The sequence below is a fragment of the Symphalangus syndactylus genome, chromosome 16 (assembly GCF_028878055.3).
Source record: "Symphalangus syndactylus isolate Jambi chromosome 16, NHGRI_mSymSyn1-v2.1_pri, whole genome shotgun sequence".
In the NCBI taxonomy this organism is placed as follows: Eukaryota; Metazoa; Chordata; class Mammalia; order Primates; family Hylobatidae; genus Symphalangus; species Symphalangus syndactylus.
The window spans coordinates 65653944-65674876 of NC_072438.2; the positions used below are offsets into that span (position 1 = coordinate 65653944).

Sequence of the window (20933 nt, forward strand, 5' to 3'; positions counted from 1 at the left end):
CCTGTTGTGTGGAACCAGAAATGAAGTCCATGTTCAGTTTTTGGTATGATAAACTTAACATTTTAGGAACATTATAACCCAAGTAAACTGATTGACTTGCCATTGTAATTGATTGACAAGTTTTTCTTTACTATTTTTGCCATTGTATTTATATTTAAAATATACCAATGATCAAAGGATTATTATGTGCTTCAGTTGCTTGAGAGAAAACATGGTTATTTCAAGTATGTAAACGGAGGATAATACTTGTTCTCTGCATTCCAGATGGTTACACCAGAACAAATAGACAAAAATTACAAAGGGGCAGATTTTGGCATCAGTAAAGAAAAAATGTTCTATTTTTCTATCCAAAGATGGAATAGGTTTTCTTGGTAAATTTTGACTTCCTCTGCATAGTTATTTTATCATAAACTAGAGGCCCTCAGAAGATGCTATCCTTGGGATACAGCCTTTCTCTACTAAATTATGTAACTTTTTGAAATTAATAATTGTTAGAATTTCAGGAAATGTTAGATTGTTTGAAGCAATGCTTTTCTCATCTTTTGTACCTGTGGGTAAGGGTGAGAATATGGACTCCCAGTGTCTTTGCTAGTGGAGACAGTTTTGCTTCTGGCTTTTGCAAAAGTAATGCTAACTACAGTAATCTTCATATACTTTTAGTCATATCTGCTCACAATCATAGATATTAAAGACATAATTACATATCAGATTTGTGTGATTGTTTTATTTTGTTCTACTGTTGAAGTTGCGTATGTATCCAACTTTTCTAGTTGGATATGTTGTAGTATTTGTTTATGTGTATTCACAAATACATCATAGAATACATTGTTCAGCTCTACTCCCAGTCCCAGATTCTCTTTGAAATTTTCAGGAAGGTAGATAAAATGATAAAAGTTAGATTTGTACAGTTAATCTCGCAGTGGCTTGGAGATTGGATTAGAAGAAAGAGAGGCAATATAAGCACAGGGAATTAATTCATTGTGCAGCTTTTGCCATAATTTAGGTATGAGTTAGAAGAGCATTTGAAATGTGGCTATGGTTGATAGAATTAAAAAAAGGGAAAAGATGTCAGAAACTTTAGAGAGGAGTAAATAGCACTTTGCTGGCCAGTTGAAGGTGAGAGATCAGGGAGAGGAAAATGTCAACGATAACTTTTAAGGAGAAATTTTCCCTTAAGGTGGAAAAGAATTTAAAGGACCAGTAATTACTCAGAGTTTGCTTAACTGCCTTTTCTTTTCAGTGCCTCTTTAAGGTGGTTATCAACAAGCCTGGTCAGTCATTAACTGTAATAATCGTTTTTTCTGAACAGTTATAGGTGATAAATGGAAATATATGTAGACATTTGCTTCAAGATTCTATTCAGCCCCCAGCCCTTCAAGAAAACATTTTATAAGTAATTTTAATTAGAAGGAGCTCATGAGTGTGAGAAACCTTGTATGAAGCCTAGAAGAAGAGATAATGACAGGAACTAAAGCTTTGTTAGGTTCGTGCTGCCTGATAGCCATAATATGCATATCACCCTCCTTTCACATACTCCTTTTATAGTTGTTTCTTTTTCCTTCTCTGTCCTCTTGGTGTTTTGCTTCACAAGGCTATTGGAAGGGATAATTAGCAATACTTACTGGAATTAGTACATGACCAGACATATACTTCATGCTTAGTAAATGTTGGTTGGACCCTCCTCCTGTTGAGTACTGTTAGCAGCCACAACCTGGTCTTAAAAAATGTTTACTCACATATTTATTATTTAATATAGAAAAATAATTCTTGAAAGCCTACTGTGTGGCAGAGACTGTGGTAGGCATTTGAAGATAATTGTAAGCAAGATGTCCTTGTCCTCATAAAGCTTAAAACCCTTCATAGAATCTTGGTTCATGTTATATAATTGTTCACCTATTTTTTTTACTGTCCTGTTTTAGAGTCAAAATATTAGAAATTACAGAGCTACACAGATAATGCTCTAGAGTAAATGACATCTCATCCAAACTACTGAGAGTTTAGGTAAGAGTGCTGGAAAATTAAAGGCTAGGTAAGTGATGGGATAGTGGATAAGAATTGAGGGATCCTTGAAGTGACCGTAAGATGTCGGGGAATATATTCTGAGAATATACTTATGACAACATAGTGGCCTGTTGAGTTATCAGCATATTTGGCTTTATTAAATTTGTACTGACTCCTTTAATTATAATTTACTCCTCTTGCATGACTGAAAAAATAGTTTCTTTAAGGATTTGTTTGAGGTTTCATTAATAACACTTTTAGATAGAATTCTGTATCAAAAAGTACGTCATATGTTATATAAGCAAAACAAATTCTACCTGCATATTAAATGATTTCAGGTAATTCACACTAGACTAAGAAAGAGGGTCATAATTTCTAGTATTTGTATAGCACTTTATGGTTTGAATATTTCTGTATGGAATATCTAATGTAATCATTAATATAGCTCTGGAAGGTCATTATTGTTTCTACTTTAGAAACGAATTAATCTTGGATCATGAAAGTAATGTACTACTAAAACCCTCATATAATAAAAGTTAATTTAAACAGACTAATGTGTTAAACACTTGCCTGGGCCACCTGTATAAATTTCACATGATTACTCCATGGAAATTGGTTATGCTAAACAAATAACTTTTAATTATAGTCATTATTTATTGAGTAGCTGTTATGGGCTAGGCACTGTGCTAAGGAAGTTATATCTCACATTTTGCAAAAGCATTTTTAAAGTAGGTAAATATTTCCACTTTACATAGAGAAAATGGATGCTCATAAAGTTAAGTGATTTAGCCAAGGCTACATGGTTTGGGGGTGAATAAGCTAGATTTGAATTCAGTTCTTTTTTATTCCAAAGGTTTTTTTCCTTTCCATTACTCCCAAGTAGCATGTGCATGCCAGCAGTTTTTGGTCATTAATTTACTATAGGTACTTGGATTCAGATTTGTTTAAAAATCAATTTTGTGTTGTGTATTTATTGACAGGTAAAGATAACAATATAGTTTATTGCAGCAAGTTATAAAGCAGCATATTTTGAAGCCAATTTTATATTAATGTTTACACACATATAAACATGTACATATGTGTGTGTGTACATGTGCACATACAGAGAATTGAGCCAAGAAATAAATAAATGAATAATTAGTGAATAATGGTTTATATGTTAGTTTTCTCTTGGTGGTGTATGTATTATGTATCTTTGTATATGTGTGTGTTTAAATATGTAAAGAGTTTTATGATATGCTAATCTTTGTTGAGCTGTAATTAACACAAAATGTACATATTTTAAGTATGCATTTAAGTGTCATTCGATAATTATCCACTACTTCCAAACAAGATATAACATATTTTTATCCCCTTCCCTAAACCCCCTTGCCTGTTTCCAATTGGTTACTTTATCTTCCAGCAATCACTATCTGATTTCTATTATAGATTATTTCCGCTTATATTTGCATTGCATACAAATAGAATGATACAATATATACTCTTGTGTCTGGCTTCTATTTCTTAACGTTTTTGAAATTCATCTATGTTGTATGTATAAGTCGTTTGTTTTTTTCTTATTAATATTGTTTTGGTTTTAAGAGACTGGGTCTTGCTCTGGCACCCGAGCTGGAGTGCAGTGGCACATTCATAGCTCACTGCAGCCTCAAACACCTGGGCTCAAGGGATCTCCTGCCTCAGCCTCCCTAGCTGCTGGGATTACAGGCATGAGCCACTGCACACAGCTCTGTTTTTCTGATTTTTGATTAATATTCCAATATGTAGATATACCACAATTTGTTTATCCATCTGTTGATGGACATTTGGGTTGTTTCCAATTTGGGGCTGTTATGAATAAGGCTGCTATAAATATTCTTGTACAAGTATATTTGTGGGCATATATTTCTAACTGAGAGTGAAATTACAGAATCATAATATTGACAGGTGTATGTTGCCAACAGTTCTTTAAAGTGATTGTAACATTTCATGCTCCTCCAACAGTGTGTAAGAATTCCAGTTGCTCCATAGCCTCTCCAACATTTGATGTTGTCATTCTTCTTGATTTTAGCTATTCTTAATAGATATGTAATGGTACTTCTGTGGTTTTAATTTTCATTTTCCTGTTAATTAATGATGTTGGGCACCTTTTCTCATACTTTTTGGCCTCTTATCCTCTTTTGCTTTCACATCTATTTAAATCTTTTACCTGTTTTTACATGGGTTATTTTATTGTTGATTTGTAGATGATAGTCATATATTGGTTATTAAAATCTTGTCTGATGCTTGTGCTGTGAATGTTTTTTACCCATTTTGTGGATTGTCTTTTCATTTTCTTAATAGTCTTTTCATGAGCAGAGGATTAGATACCTCTGTCAGATAATTAACTTTATACTAATTAAGACTGCTTTCTATTCTGTATACTTAGAAAAATATTTAACACTGATATGTAAAAATGCTTCTGCAGGATGGAAAGTGTTAGTAATTTTTTAAAATTTTCTTTGACTTTTTTATTTTTCAAAATGTCTACAAAATAATGTAACATCAGAAGTACTCTAAAAAATAAACTTTAACATAAATATGTGTAACTTATTGTGACATTAATATATAATGCTCCAGTGAATACTATATACGTGCCATGCAATACATGATGATGAAGCACATATAAAACACATTACACTTACATTTATTGTATTTATTTGAAACTGCTTTTTCCATTTTTACTTATAAAAGCAATGTAGAGAGATTAATTATTTTAATCTAGTCACAGCCAGGAAGTCTTCTTTTTTTTTCAGTTCCTCTCATTTTGTGCATGTTTTTTTGTACTCATTTAGAGAAGTAAAATATAGTCCAAGACATAAAAATAAATCATCAGTAATTTTTACCACCTAAAATTAACTTCTCTGAAAATATTTTTGATGTATATACTTTCCTAATTGCAAGAATCCTTGAATTGCCATGTATTATCTCCTTAGAGGTAATTAAGTGTTAACCGCATCCATTTTCAGCTATACTTAAAGTTTTATACAGTCCTCACTTCCAAAAATATATAAGGCAGTGTAAAGTCAAGAAAATAAATCTCTTGACATTTTGGTTTCTCTTCTAAATCTGCATTTTGTTTTTCTTAATAATACGCAGTAACTAGTATGTGAGAGTAATACATTATTTTTTATTTTTTTGAGATGGGGTTTTGCTCTTGTTACCCAGGCTGGAGTGCAATGGTGCGATCTCGGCTCACCACAACCTCTGCTTCCTGGGTTCAAGCAATTCTCTTGCCTCAGCCTCCTGAGTAGCTGGGATTAACAGGCATGCACAACCACACCCAGCTTATTTTGTATTGTTAGGAGAGATGGGGTTTCTCCATATTGGTCAGGCTGGTCTCAAACTCGTGACCTCAGGTGATCCACCCGCCTCGGCCTCCCAAAGTACTAGGATTACAGATGTGAGCCACTGCACCCGGCCATCCATTATATTTTTAACTCATCTATTAAAAACAATACCACAGAGTATCTACAGTGTCACAAGCAGAATAGGCAACTCCTCAATGGAAGGACAGGAGAAGACAGATCAAATTAAAGATGGTTGAAATCAATTGTATTCAGCTCTACAATTGAAGATATTAAATCACTGGATATTTGGAATTGCTGCAGTTACTGCATTACCTCCAGAGAGATTCATCAGGAATACATGTAGTATTTCCAGTCTACACAGGGTGAGGAAAAGAGCCACTGTAATTCTAGTAGTTCTTTTGTATTTTGCTTCCTTCCATTTGAGTAGTTGCCTATCATAGCAAGCTACCCACATTTATTTTTTCCTTTTTTTTTGTTTTGTTTTGTTTTTGAGACAGGGTCTTGCACGGTTTGTTGCCCAGGCTGGAGTACAAGTGACATTATCACTGCCCACTGCAGCCTTGACCTCCTGGGCTCAAGCAGTCCTCCCACCTCAGCCTCCCGAGTAGATGGGACTACAGGTGTGAGCAACTGTGTCTGGTTATTTTTTCCTTTTTTCTCTCATACAGCCATGGTTTTCTAAACTTTAAGCCTTCAGAGAATATCATCTTAGTTAGATTATCTCATTTCTGACCTTATACTTTTCACATAGTGCTATTATCCGTAGACAGTTTTAGAGAGGGAAGATTGGAAACACTGAGAGTAGGAAGAAATAGAGACAGGTAAACCTCTCTTTAAATTTCTTTTTGCCATTTCCATATCTGTTCACCCTATCCCCCATATAAAAACCATGTCAATCTCAGCTTGCTCACTACTTTAAGTGGTGACACTCTAAGGGTTGACAGACTGCAGCTCGAGAGCCAAGTTTGTTTTATTGTAACAGTGCAATGAACTGAATGTTTGTCTCATTCAAAAATTCGTATTCAAAATCCTAACCCGTAAGGTATTGGTATTAGGAGATGGGGCCTCTGGGAGGTAATTAGGTCATAAGGGTGAAGCCCTCACAAGTGGAATTAGTGCCCTTATAAAAGGGACCCCAGGGAGCTCTCTAGCCCCTTTTCCCCACCATGTGAGGAGACAGTGAGAAATTGGCAGTCTGCAACCTGGAAGAGGAACCAGGACTTGACCATGCTTTCACCCTGATCTTGGACTTGCAGCCCCTAGAACTATGAGACATAAACTTCCGTTGTTTAAGAAGCCATTCGGTCTCAATTACTTAGTTTTATAGTATACTGAACTGAATAATACACGTGAAAAGTCCATTTTCTACACTTGCTTTCTGATCTAAAACATTAGAGTTGCATAGCTGCAACGGAAACTTATGGCCTACAAAGTCAAAATACTTACAGAAAATGTTTTTCAGTCCCTGGTCTAGCAGGTAAAGAAGAAAGCAGAGATTTCTCATTTTATTACCAGGGAAACTTTAACCTGTTATTTCAAGTTAAAAAGTTCCTCAGAGCAGCATTGTACCACATGAGTGTTAGATAGTAGTTCAGTGTCTAAAATGGCCCTAATACTATTTTAATTGATCTGGAAGTCAAATACTGTCTGGGAGGTGGAGGTTCTTGGTAATTATATAAAGGAGAAAGCTTTGAGGAGGAGAAGGAAGGAGAAAGGAGAAAGGCTGATTCATCTTGGTTTGGGTTAAGAAGGTTAACATCTTCATTAGGCAAACATTTGACTCATTGTTATTACCACCTGTCAGTTTTTAAATTATGTGCATGCAGTTTGTTGTTGTTGTCATCAGTTTTCTTCCACTTCTATGTTAGATACATTAGAGAGGGAGTTGTCTTGTTTATTGCTATATTTCCAGTACCTAAAACAGTACCTGATCATAATAGCCATTCAGTTAATACTTACTGAATGAATACACTTAAAACAGTACCTGATCAGAATAGCCATTCAGTTAATACTTGTTGAATGAATACACTTAGATATGAGATTTTGCTTTGTAACAAGATTGTGGTTTAAAAAAAATGTCTGCAATCAGTTTGTACCCAGAAAATAGGCAGTATTTAAAAATTTGCAAACCTTTGTAAGGAATCTATCTTTTCAGACTAATCATCGTAACTATTAGTCCTGTTAGATCATTAGATAACAGTAACTATATTGTCACGAGTTAATCTGTTTGGTGCCTGACAAGCTAATGATAAACTGAAGTAAAATGTTTAGATTATACATTTCCATTAGATGAGTTTCACACTAGCTTCTATGAACCTCAACCCTGACTTTGCAAACTACCATAGGTCCTAAATTATCTAAAGGGTTGTTATAAAATTTTTATGAACTTCTCAGATATAGTTAAATCATCTTAATGCCATTGACTTGCTTATAATTATTCTCCTACAGTCTTTTCAAACAGATACAATTTATAGTAGTGAAAAGATATTACTAAATATAGTGACCTGTTCATGGCCCCTTGTAATTCTTTTTAATAGATCCAGTCTCACTCGGTGATGGATCATTCGACTTTCAAAATAACTCCCCAAAATCGCTAAGTGTAAAGACATGCTAAACCAGAAGTCTCCAGCCCCTGATCCTGTACTGGTACAGGTCTGTGGTTTGCTAGGGACCGGGCTGCACAGCAGGCGGTGAGCAGCAGGGGAGTGAGCATTACTGCCGGAGCTCCACCTCCTGTTAGATCAGCAGCAGCGTTAGATTATTAATAGGAGCACAAACCCTATTGTGAACTGCACATGTGAGGGATCTAGGTTGTGCCCTCCTTATGAGAATCTAATGCCTGATGATTTGAGGTGAAACAGTTTCATCCCAAAACCATCCCCACCCCAGGTCCGTGGAAAAATTGTTTTCCACGGAACCTGTCCCTGGTGTCCAAAAGGTGGGGACTGCCACGCTAAATCACTTAAGATTGAATTTTATTTACATTAAAAATATTTCATCTGTCATGAAAATCAAATGATTGATCTCAGCATGTAGCAACTTCAAAGCAATTGGAAATAGCTAAGTAGTGTACTTTGTGCCTTGACACCACATTTGTTGTCATAGGCAACACCCAGTATAACAGAATGGAGTAAGGTAGGCAGACGCAAGCTAAATTTAAAACAGGACAATGCAAACAGTTTCATTTGGTGAGGAAAACACTAATTCAAAACAGTTCCTTGAGTTGGTGTTAACAGATAAAAATCTCAAAGGAAGTCATAATGGCTCTTAAACTAAAATATCAAAAACTTGGTAATGTATTCTTAAAATTGTGCTTTTGTTTTTATTTAAAACAAATAGGATGGTGAAGATTTTAATAGTTTATAGCCATCTGGAGAAGTTGACAGTCTATTCCAGAGGTGGCAAACTACTGCCTATAAGGCCATATCTGGCCCATGGCTTGTTTTTGTGAAGTATGTTTTTAAAGCATTTGTTTCATTACTCTAAAGATGTTGCTTCATTGTCTTCTGTTTTGGACAAGAAATCCGTTATCTTTTTTTTTTTTTGCTTTGCTTTATGTAACCTTTTTTTTTCAATCTGGTTTTTAAGATTTTCTCTGTCAGTGGTTTTGAGCAATTTGATTATAATCTGCCTAGGTCTAGTTTTCTTGGCTTGTTTTTGTAAAGCAAGTATTTTTTAAAGCATTTTTTCTTTCATTATTTTAAAGATGTTGCTTTACTGTCTTCTGTTTTGTCCTGTTTTGGATAAGAAATCCGCCGTTATCCTTTTTGTTTGTTTGTTTTTGTTTTTCTCTGTGTAACTTCTTTTTTTTAATCTGGCTACTTGTAAGATTATCTCTATCAGTGGTTTTGAGCAATTTGATTATAATCTGCCTAGGTCTAGTTTTCTTCATGTTTCTTGTAATTGGGGCTTGTTGAGCATTTTATTGGTTTATTGTTTTCATCAAATTTGGAAATTTTTCATCCATCACTTTTTTCTTTTTTTGCAAGTAAGACTTTATTAGGTACTTTCTCTCTCTTAGGAGGATTTGGGTCCTTCCAGATGAAGCTCCAAATTACTAGACAATACACTGTTTCCTTCAGTTGCAGCAAGTTTATCCCACAGTGGGTGCTCAGGAAAGCATCTTGAGGGTGAATGGGTTTCAGGCCATTCATGGTTAAGTTTGTCTGATGCTTTTGTTAGTTAAGATGTTCCTATGTCATTTCTTGGAAGCAGTTTTGTGTCTCCCTCCAAATAGTCCACCACTTGGCTGCACCCCACCTCCATCTGTCCCCCAGCTACCAGGTAATAGTGAATGGTTCAGAAGGTGCTGCTCTGGGGCAGCCAGGCCTTTAGCTGCAACACAGAACAATGAACAGCAGCAATTTCCAACTCCCCCCATGGGTCTGATGCAAGGGCATTTTGATGACCTTCTAGTTGCACAAGATAGAGCAGTATGATAGAAACACCACTGGCAGCACCTGGCAGGGGACAAGAGCCATGTTTGCAATGGGCCTGGGCAGGCTGGGTGGCCTTTATCCATCATTTCTTCAAGTAATTGCTCTGTTCCCTCAATTCTTTCTTTCCTTTGGGGTTTCCAGTTACACATATATTAAGCAGCTTAAAGTTCCACAGCTCACTGATGGGGTTATGTCCCAGTACATGCATTGTAAGTTGCAAATGTCTTAAGTCAAAAATGCATTTAATGTACCTAATCTACCAAACATCTTAGTTTAGCCTAGCTTACCTTAAACATACTCAGAACACTTACATTAGCCTATAGTTGGGCAAAACTATCTAACACAAAGCCTATATTGTACTAAGATATTGTTATTTCATGTAATATATTGAGTACTATACTGAAAAACAATGGTTTTATGGGTTCTTGAAGTATAGTTGCTACTAAATGTGTATTGCTTTGGCACCATGTAAAGTTGAAAAATTAGGTCTAACCGTTGTAAGTCACAGACCATCTATATATTTTATCTAATTTTTTTGGTTTACTCGAACAGGGACAGTATATTTGGTCCCTTTTACTACATTGTAGCCATGCTATCAAACAGCTATCAAGTGAAAGTTGTGATGTTGAGATTTTTCTTAGTCTGTTTTATGCTGCTGTAACAGAGTATCTGAGACTGGGAGATTTATAAAATACAGAGATTTATTTCTCACAGTTCTGGAGGCAGGGAAGTCTGAGGTCAAGGGGCCTTCATCTAGTAAGTGCCTTCTTGCCATGTCATCCCATGCTGGAAGGTCAAGAGAGCACTGGAGGTGGGGTGAGGGGAGAGATGCTTGTGAGAGCATGAGCACAAGCAAGGTGGGGGTGGTGCATGCAAGAGAGGGCCAAAAGCTTTTATAACAAACTCACTCTCATGCTAACCCACTTCCTCCTTAACAATCCATTCATGGGGGCAGAGCCTTCATAACCTAATCACCTCTTAAAGGTCCCACTTCTCAGCACTTTTGCATTAGTGGTTAAGTTTCCAACACAACTTTGAGGGAACATATTCAAATAATGGCAAGATTTAAGATTTTGTGGTTGAGTAATTCCAGGCAATGATACAGAGCTGGACCATGGGTACAGGGGAGTAGAGATGTGAAGTTAATTGGATTCCTCACAGACTTTGAAGTCATTTAATAGATTTGGGGTGGAGGATAAGACTTTAAACCAAGAGCCAAAGTTGTGAAGTTTTAATACTGCATGTTTTATGTGTTTGAGCAGGAAAATACCCATAAAATTATGTTAAATTGTCTTGTCTTTCCTTCTAGAGCCTTCTGATAACTTAAGAGAGATTCTCCAAAATGTGGCCAGATTGCAAGGAGTATCAAATATGAGAAAGCTAGGCCATCTGAATAACTTTACTAAGGTAAGTAACTTGAATTTTTATCATTATCTAAAATTCTTTGTTCCTTACCACACTTACTAAATGTTTCTTGACCATCATTAAATACAAATTCTTGTGTATTCACTCAGCATTAATGCTTTTCTTTCCTGCTTCTCATGGATTTTGTCCGGTGTATCTTAAAAATGTATTTGTGTAATAGAAGAATTATATCTTTGTTATAGAAAATTTGGTAGGTTCAGAAAAGAATAAAATCACGAGAAATTTACAATTCAACCTTTTATTCACATAAGGATGTATTTCTTTTCCCTTCTACTCATTTTACTTGATAATATATGGTACAGGCATACATTGGAGATATTGTGGGTTTGATTCTAAACCACTGCAATAAAGTGTCTCAATAAAGTGAATGTAATAAAGCAAGTCATGAGTTTTTTGGTTTCCCAGTGAATATAAAAAGTTGTGTTTATACTATAATGTAGTTCATTAAGTGTGCAATAGTATTATGTTTAAAAAAATGTGTGTACCTTAATTTAAAAATATTGATTAAAAAATACAGTCATCTGAGCCTTCAGCAAATTGTGGGGTTTTTTTGTTGGTGGAGGAACTTGCCTCAATGTCAGTGGCTGCTGCCTTATCAGAGTAGTGGTTGCTGAAGGTTGAGGTGACTGTAGCCATTTCTTTAAGTAAGACATCAATGAAGTTTACTGCGTTGACTCTTCCTGTCATGAAAGATTTCTCCGTAGCATGCGGTGCTGTTTGATAGCATTTTTTCTTTCAAAATTGGAGTTAGTCCTCTCAAACCCTGCCACTGCTATATCAACAAAGTTTCTGTAATATTCTGAATTATTTGTTGTCATTTCAACAGTGTTCACAGCATCTTCACCAGGAATAGATTTCATGAAACCCTGTTTTTGCTCATCCATAAGAGGGAACTCCTTATCCATTAAAGCTTTTTCATGAGATTGCAGCAATTCAGTTGCATCTTCAGGCTCCCCCTCTAATTCTAGTTCTCTTGCTATTTCTTCCACATCTGCAGTGACTCCCTCCACTGACACCTTGAACGCCTCAAAGTCATCCATGAGTATTGGAATAAACTTCTTCCAAATTCCTGTTAGTGTTGAGATTTTGATTTCCTTCCATGAATCAGGAAAGTTCTTAATGGCATCTGGAACGATGAATCCTTTCCAGAAGGTTTTCAGTTTGCTTTGCCCAGACCCATCAGAGGAATCACTATCTACGGTGGCTGTAGTGTCGTAAAATGTATTTCATTAAAATAAGACTTGAAAATCAAAATTATTCCCCAATTCCCCGATTCATGGGCTGCAGAATGGATGTTGTGATAACAAACATGAAAACAACATTAATCTCCTTGTAACCATCAACTCTTGGGTGACTAGGTGCATTGTCAATGAGCAGTAACAATTTGAAAGAAATCTTTTTTTTCTGAGCAATAGCAAATACTGTTTTCTCAACAGTATGTTTAAAGTATTTAGTAAACCATGCTGTAAACAGATGTGCTGTCATCCAGGCCTTGTTCCATTTGTAAAGCACAGACAAAGCAGTTTTAGCATAATTCTTAAGATCTCTAGGATTTTCAGAATAGTAAATGATCATTGGGTTCAATCTAAAGTCACGAGCTGAATTAGCCCCAGACATGAGTCAGCCTGTCTTTTGAAGCTTTGAAGCCAGACATTGACTTCTCTCTAGTTATGAAAGTTCTCGATGGCATCTTCTTCCAGTTGAAGATTGTTTCATCTGCATTGAAAATCTGTTGTTTAGTGTAGCTACCTTGGTCAGTGATCTTAGCAGTATCTGCTGGATAACTTGTTGCAGCTTCTGTATCTGCACTTATGCTTTGCCTGGCCATTTTATGTTATGGAGATGGGTTCTTTTCTTTAACCTCATGAACCATTCACACTTTTCTTCTGCAGCTTCCTCACCTCTCTCAGCCTTCATAACATTTAAGAGAGTTGGGGCCCTATTAGGCTTTAGTTTAAAGGAATGTTGATAGCGAGTTTAATCTTCTCTCTGGACCACTAAAACTTCCTATCAGCAGTAAGGCTGTTTTGCCTTCATATTATTTGTGTGTTCATTGGAGTAGTACTTTTAATTTTCTTCAAGAACTTTGCCTTTGCATTCACAACTTGGCTACCTGTTTGTCTCAAGAGGCCTTTCTGGACTTTCTTCACTAAGCTCAGTCTCTAACTTGTGACTTAAAGTGAGAGATGGTTGACTCTCCCTTTCACTTGAACACTTAGAGGCCATTGTAGTGTTATTAATTTGCCCAATTTTACTAAGTATTGTGTCTCAGGAAATAGGGAGGCCCAAGGAGAGAGGGAGAGACAGGAACAGCTAGTTGGTGGAGGAATTGGAACACACATTTATTAAGTTCATCGTCCTATATGGGTCCAGTTCATGGTGCCCCATAACAATGATAATAGTTACATTGAGGATCACTGATCACAGATCACCCTAACGGATAATAATAATGAAAACATGTTTAGTATTGTAAGAATTGCCAAAATGTGACAGACACGCAAAGTGAGCACATGCTTTTGGAAAAATGGTACCAATGAACTTGCTTGAAGCAGGTTTGCCACAAACCTTCAATGTGTAAAAAGCAGTGAAGCTCAATAAAGTGAAGTATGCTTGTAAGTATTCGTATGTAACTATATATGTGTGCCATATTTCATAAATATAGCCATAAGCCCAAAGAACTATATTATAACTTTCTCTTTTCCTGATGTTGTATCCCCATTATTTGGATCTAAATTAGAGCCCAAATTGTGGGGGCCCTGTTCCCAAACAAATACTGACTTGATCTCTAATAGCAGCCCAGAATTCTTGAGTTTGATGAGTGGATTGGTATGTTTCTCAGCCTTGTAATGCTGGACAGCCAATTCATGCAAACACTAAAATGCTTGCTATTTTAGGAGATACCCTAAAATAGAAAACAGAATGGGTCTTTGGGATAACGTTCCCCCCACCTTTTAGTATATTAAATATAAATTGTTTTTAATGAAAGAATTGTTTTATGTTTTAACCCCTTGCTACTCAAAATATGATCCACAGTTCATCAGTATTGGTATTGCCTTGAAGCTTGTTTGAAAATGCCCTATTTTAGCCCCACCCCAGGCCTACTAAATCAGGATCTACAGTTCAATAAAAGAGTCTCAAGTAAATGTATGTATACATTCAAGTTTGAGCAGCACTGTTTTAATCCTTCCAAATATTCTTTGTTAAGTAATTGAACTGTGACTTGGATTTGATTTTTATTTCATAGAAATAGAAAGGGATGAGAATATAGTCACTGTAATACAATTTTTTATGTAGTATCGTGCAATAAATATAGGTTGAGTTTTTTTCTATAGCTAGAGAAGCGAGTACATAGGCATTTATTTTTCCTTAGTGAAGTTTTAAAATATTCTGGTTGTTTTTTAATATATAAGAGATGAGAAAATGATTTTATATGAGAGATGAGAAAGTTAATTTTTAAAAAAACAGCTTTTAAAAACATTGAATAGGTACTGGAGAATGGGCTTTCAAAAGTATGGGCATGTATTTTGTAGTGTGAGTGAATGTAATGAAAATCTTCAAACATTTTTCTTCAACATGGTGGTGAGATAATGTCAAATCTTTAAGACCCCAACATTGTTCCAAGGTTGCAAAATGCATCTTCTAGTTTCATTGTCTTTTATTAAATTTTATAGTTTTATTTCACCAATCTTCACTCAATTCAAATAAGCCTCACTTGCTTGGTTTTAACTGTTAAAAACAATTATAATAGAGGTCTGTGTCCTGTTTGCAATTGTAATTACTGTTATAACCAAGTTTGCACAGCTAGATAATATAGTTCCACATCTCTTGCCAACATGATTCTGAAAGTGGGGGATGGAGGTTAAGAATGGCAGTAATTCCTGTTATTTTACTTTGTTACCGGCATGGGTCCTACAGCAATCTTAAAAATCTAGAATAGTGTTGCATAATAGAAATATAACGTGAGCCACATATGTAATTTTAAATTTCCTAGTAGCCATACTAAAAAAAAAGAAACAGGACATTAACTTTAATTTTTATTAAGCCAGTATATCTAAAACATCATCATTCGATGTAATTGGTATAAAACGTTATTAAATGTTATTTTACTATTTTTTCATACTTAAGTTTTGAAAGCAAGTTTATAGTTTATACTTACAAGTTTCAATTAAGATTAGCCACATTTCCAGTGCTCATAGTCACTTGCAACTAGTAGCTACTAACCACATTGGACAGTGAAGATACACAGCTTTTTGGGACAAGAGTGGCTTAAAAGCCTTCATTTCTAGGAATCTGTTGAACACCTCTTATTCTCCCTTCTCATTCTTCATTTATTTCTGCCTAGTTCCCAGGTTTTCTTGCATTAGGATTAGTTTCCCTTTTTTTCTTTCTTCTTCTCTCTTCAGTTTCCTTGTTTTCTGTTGGTCTAAATTTCTCCCACAGTATTTAACTAAGTTATTCACTCCACCTCCTCTCTCTCTCTTGATTTGTGCTCCCCCACTCTCTTCTGCCCTTTCTCCTTCTCATCCCTTCTCTACTTCTTTCTTTCCCCCCTTCATCTTCTCACTCTTCTTTCTTCACCCTTCCTTGTCACCTTTCTCTTCCTCCCTCTTTTCTCAGTTCCCTTTCCTCCCTTCTCTGTTTCCCCCTCCTTCCTTTTCTCCATTGTACCACTGTAGAGTATGCAGTGATATATCTCTGTAATGAAGGCTCTAAACTTTTGTGCTTTTTATCTTATTTGTTTTTTGTTTTACCATGTCCTTTTTAAAATGATTTTCCTATATCCCTCTGGCCTTGGTGCAAGCTTTGTAGCAGCCCCTTTCTTTGCTGTGTTGCTATGGTTTTAAAATCCTGATAGCCAAACTTATCAAACTTATTAGAATTTGTCTATTCTAAGAGTGAGTACATCCTGAGTCAGGATCTTAGGGGCTGTCCCATGAATAAACTCCATGAACTTTGGACTTGATAAAATCTATTTTGGCTGCTTAGTGATGTGCTGGGAAAAGCATGAGCTTTAGATCAAACAGATGGAGACTTGCAGCCCAACTGTGATTAACTGTCAGGGCAATCTTAGGCAGATTTCTTTACTCAGAGGTAATCTTGCTTTCTCTGTAGAGGCAAGGTCTCAGTCTAGTGCCTGACACATAATATGTGCTCTATAATAGGTAGTGCCTTGATTCAACCTCATGTTTTGTTTTTGTGTTTTTTTGTTCTTTTTTGTCACTTCTTTAGTTTTTTAGCTGACTGTAAGATGGTGAGTCTGCTTAATAGTTTGAGTTGTCAGTTGGTAAACTATTACTGTAAATCAGGGTTCTTCAACGCTGGCATTACGAACGAATTGAACCAAATGATTATTTGTTTTGAGAAGCTGCTGTGTGTATTTTAGGGAGTTCAGCACTGCCCCTGGCCTCTACCCACTAGATGCCAGTAGCACCCCCGCCCCAAACCAGTTGTGACGAGCAGAAATCTCTCCAGATATTGCCAAATGTTCCCTGGGAGACAAAATTGCCCCCCATTAAGGACCATTTCTGTAAATGTGTGTGTAGATTTTATTATAAAATTTATTCAAATATGCAGCACAAAACAAACACTGAATTTAATTGTACTGTGTCTTGAATTCCATTTGTTAGAGACCTGGGTTTATAAATATTTAGGTAACTAGTATTCCTATAAAACCTGTAAATTCATTCATTTGTTTATTGAGTAAAATTTAGGAATTCTCAGAAATTTCTAGGAATAGCTCTATAGAATAAGAAAATAAGAAAAATAATTATGATGTCAGGACCAGTGGAGTTTGTTTGCCACCCTCTTCTGTGTTTCCATTAGTTGATAGATATGCCTACTAAATTTTATCTATTTTATTATTTATTGTGGGTTGCTCTGTTATTAAACTGAGTTTCTCAAACACAAAAAAATACGTAGTATTTATTTTTCCACCTTCATATCCCTCTCTACTCAAAAGCGTGTCCCATAATATGTGTTTAATTAATGGTATTATATTAGTTTGGGAAGATGATGCATTTTAAATATGAGTTTTTGTTTTTACTGGCACTTGTTTTGTTATTAAGTATAAGCCTGTTAGGATTAAGTTGTCTTACTAGAACAGTGACATTAAAATGTTGTATAGGGTGAACTTCAGCTTCAAAACTAAACTTCCTTTTAAGGTATAAAGAAAGGGAGCTAGTGATGTGATCCTTTAACCATGTGAATGTCACACACCCATTCTTGCCTTCTGACATCATCTCACTGGATAAAGTAATGTGTATAACAGACTGCTGATGAATATAATCTTAATATTCTATTTTTATAACTGACAACATGCTCATAATCTAAAGACCTGCTTTTTAAAGATGAAAATATTTCAGCTCTTTTATATCTTAAAAGTTCTCTTTTCCTATATTTAATCTCATATATTTATATTAAAAGAAGCTTTAAAAGAATATTTATTTTGTTCTGCTTTTTAAAAACTTTAAGGTATAAGCTAAGTATAAAAAAATTTAAATGGTACAGAAGAATATATGATAAAAAGTAAAATTCTTCCCTTTCATACCCTTCCCACCCACCTCCCTGTTCTGACAGAAATACCACTCTCCAGAGGTAACCACTAGAAAGTATCCTTTTCTGGTATAATTATAAATATAAATGTGTGTGTGTGTATTTTCTTGGGAATTGTGAGATTTAAATGAGCAAAACAAAATGAAGTGTTTACTATCGTGCTCAGTTTATTTGCCATTATACAGTTATACGTCATTTACTTACCATTATTACACAGGATGTGTTCAAGGAATGCATCGTTAGGTGATTTCATCATTTTGTGAACATCATAGAGTATACTTAGGCAATCCTTGATGGTGTAGTGTACTACATATCCAGGCTATGTGGTATAGTCTGTTGCTCTTAGGCTATGAACATGTACAGCATATTACTGTACTAAATACTGTAGGCAGTTTTAACACAATGGTAAGTGTCTAAACATAGAAAAGATACAGTAAAAATATAGTATTATAATCTTATGGGACTACAATTCTACATGTGATCCATCATTGACTGAAAAGTGGTTATGCAGTGCATGACTATAGATGTATATGCAAAAAGGTATTTTTTAAATGAGAGCGTGATATATATGTGTATATAAATGTGTATGTGTGTATATATATCTTTGTATGTATATGTATATTGACTTGCAGTTTGCTGCTTTCCACATCCCAATATATCATAGCATGCTTTCCTTTTCTATACATATCAATCTACTTTTTTTGTAGCTCTGTGTGTGTGTGTTTGTGTCTAAATTGCCATGTAAAAGACTGTGCCATGGAATTCTAGTATGTGAGATAACATTTTTTAAAATTAAGGTTATTTCTTTTGCTTATTTAGAAGAACTATTTAACCTTCAGAGTAATACAAGTAAAATGGGAGTAGCATTTAGAACTACCTAGTTTTAACTAGTCATTACATTTTTTAAAACTTGATCATTTTAATAAACAGACAAATTTTTAATACTTGGAGATAATTTACAGTTCTAACTTTGACAGAATATAATTGTTTATAGCCCTTTTTGAATATTTTAGTATTTGTATAAGAAAGTCATGTAGATTTATTATAACAAATAACTGATTCACTGATGATGGACCTGGATTTTAATAGGCAAACCAGTGACATTATCAAAATCTTTAACCCGTCTTAAAATAAGATTTGTAGAATAGTATTTGTTTTGCTTATATAAAAATGTTAAGTTTAACATGTTATACTCATAAAATAATTGTGGACTTAAGATACTGAATGTTTAACTTGTTTATAAGTAATAAATTCAACAAACTTAATTCATCTTAGCTGAAATATAAAGAAGTTATTTGTGTACATAATTAGGAATATCAAATGTTGGATCCTAATTTCAGACAAAACAACCCAGGGGTTGAGACACTGTCAATTACATGCTGCCACTCTATTTTTCATTCCTGTTTTCTTTCAGGTTGTCTTCATTCTCAGGTAAACACTTTCCATGGGACTAAGATAAAATACATCATCCTTAATACTTCTGGTCTTGAAAAGCAGAGAGTAACCCTCTGTTAGCATCTTTGTATATGAACTCTGATGTCATTTGGTCAGGTTTAGCTAAGCGTTGTGACCGATAGCCAATTAAAAAAAATGCATGGATGGCATGGGGAGTGCCAAACCCAATGAAAAGTGTGATGTCTAATAATTTAGCATTTTATGTGACTGTTAACGCTAATTCTTACATTTTGTAAAGTCTTTAACAATTTCTAAACATAGTCAATGATTTGTTCTTAATACATAATAACAAGCCTATATAATAGGGTAGACAATTACATTTTAATGACTTACATTAATACAGGAGATAGGATGTCACCAGTAACGGCAAAAATAGTAGTGACGAAACTGCTACCTAATGGTTGAAGATTAATTAGCAACTTGATTATTAGTAGAGGCTTTGCAGGATGTCCATGTTTTAACTCACTCTGTGTTCTTCTGTTTCTTCTTTTGTCTTTCATAGTATATTAGTCCATTCTCATACTGCTGCAAAGAACTGCCCGAGACTGGGTAATTTATAAAGGAAAGATGTTTAATTGACTCACAGTTCCGCAGGGCTGCGGCGGGGGACACCCAAGGAAACTTAGAATCATGGTGGAAAGGGAAGCAAACATGTCCTTCTTCACGTGGTGGCAGGAGAGATAAATGAGTGCTGAGTGAAGGGGGAAGGAAGCTCCTTATAAAACCACTGATAGTTCTCTCAGAGGACTTTGTAAGGGGGAAGGAAGTCCCTTATAAAAGCGGTGATAGTGAGTTCTCTCAGATCTCATGAGAACTTACTATCACGAGAACAGCATGGAGGAAATCACCCCCATGATTCACGTATTTTCATGTGGTCCCACCCTTGACACATGGGGATTATTACAATTCAAGGTGAGATATGGGTGGGGACACAGAGCCAAACCTTATAATTCTGCCCTGGCCCCTCCCAAATCTCATGTCCTCACGTTTCAAAACACATACATGCCCTTTCAACAGTCCCCCAAAGTCTTTAACTCTTTCCAGCATTAACCCAAAAGTCCAAGTCCAAAGTTTCATTGGAGACAAGGCAAGTCCCTTCCGCCTATGAGCCTGTAAAATCAAAAGCAAGTTAGTTACTTCCTAGATACAATGAGGGTACAGGCATTCGGTAAATACCCCCATTCCAAAGGGGAGAAATTGGCCAAAACAAAAGAGCTACAGGCCCCATGCAAGTCCAAAACCCAATAGGGCAGTCATTAAACCTTCAAGTTCCAAAATGGTCTTCTTTGACTCCATGTCTCACATCCAGGTCACGCTGATGCAAGAAGTGAGCTCCCACAGCCTTGGGCAGCTCCACCTCTGTGGCTTTGCAGGATACAGCACCCCCTCCCGACTGCTTTTATGGGCTGGAATTGAGTGCTTGTGGCTTTTCCAGGCACACAGTGCAAGCTGTTGGTGGATCTCCCATTCTGGGGTCTGGAGGATAGTGGTCCTCTTCTCACAGCTCCACTAGGCAGTACCCACGTGGGGACTCTGTGTGGGGGCTCCAACCCCACGTTTCCCTTCCACAGTGTCCTAGCAGAAGTTCTCCATGAGAGCTACACCCCTGCAGCAAACTTCTGCCTGGACAGGCAAGCATTTTCATACACCGTCTGAAATCTAGATGGAGGTTCCCAAACCTCAATTCTTGACTTCTGTGCACCCACAGGCCCAACACCATGTGTAAATCGCCAAG

At 35.8% G+C, this 20933-nt stretch overlaps 1 protein-coding gene and 1 pseudogene across 6 annotated transcripts in view; one reads left to right on the top strand and one right to left on the bottom strand.

The window, feature by feature from the left end:
• The window catches only part of RICTOR (RPTOR independent companion of MTOR complex 2), a 135104-nt gene that overhangs the window by 41173 nt on the left and 72998 nt on the right, over window positions 1-20933 (top strand). For all 6 annotated transcript variants that reach the window (XM_055246624.2, XM_055246626.2, XM_055246625.2 and 3 more), the window contains one exon: window positions 11076-11173. In XM_055246624.2, coding sequence (XP_055102599.1) covers window positions 11076-11173 — 98 coding nt within the window. The remainder of the gene's footprint in view (window positions 1-11075; window positions 11174-20933) is intronic.
• Window positions 9659-9808, bottom strand: LOC129465064 (androgen-induced gene 1 protein-like; annotated as a pseudogene).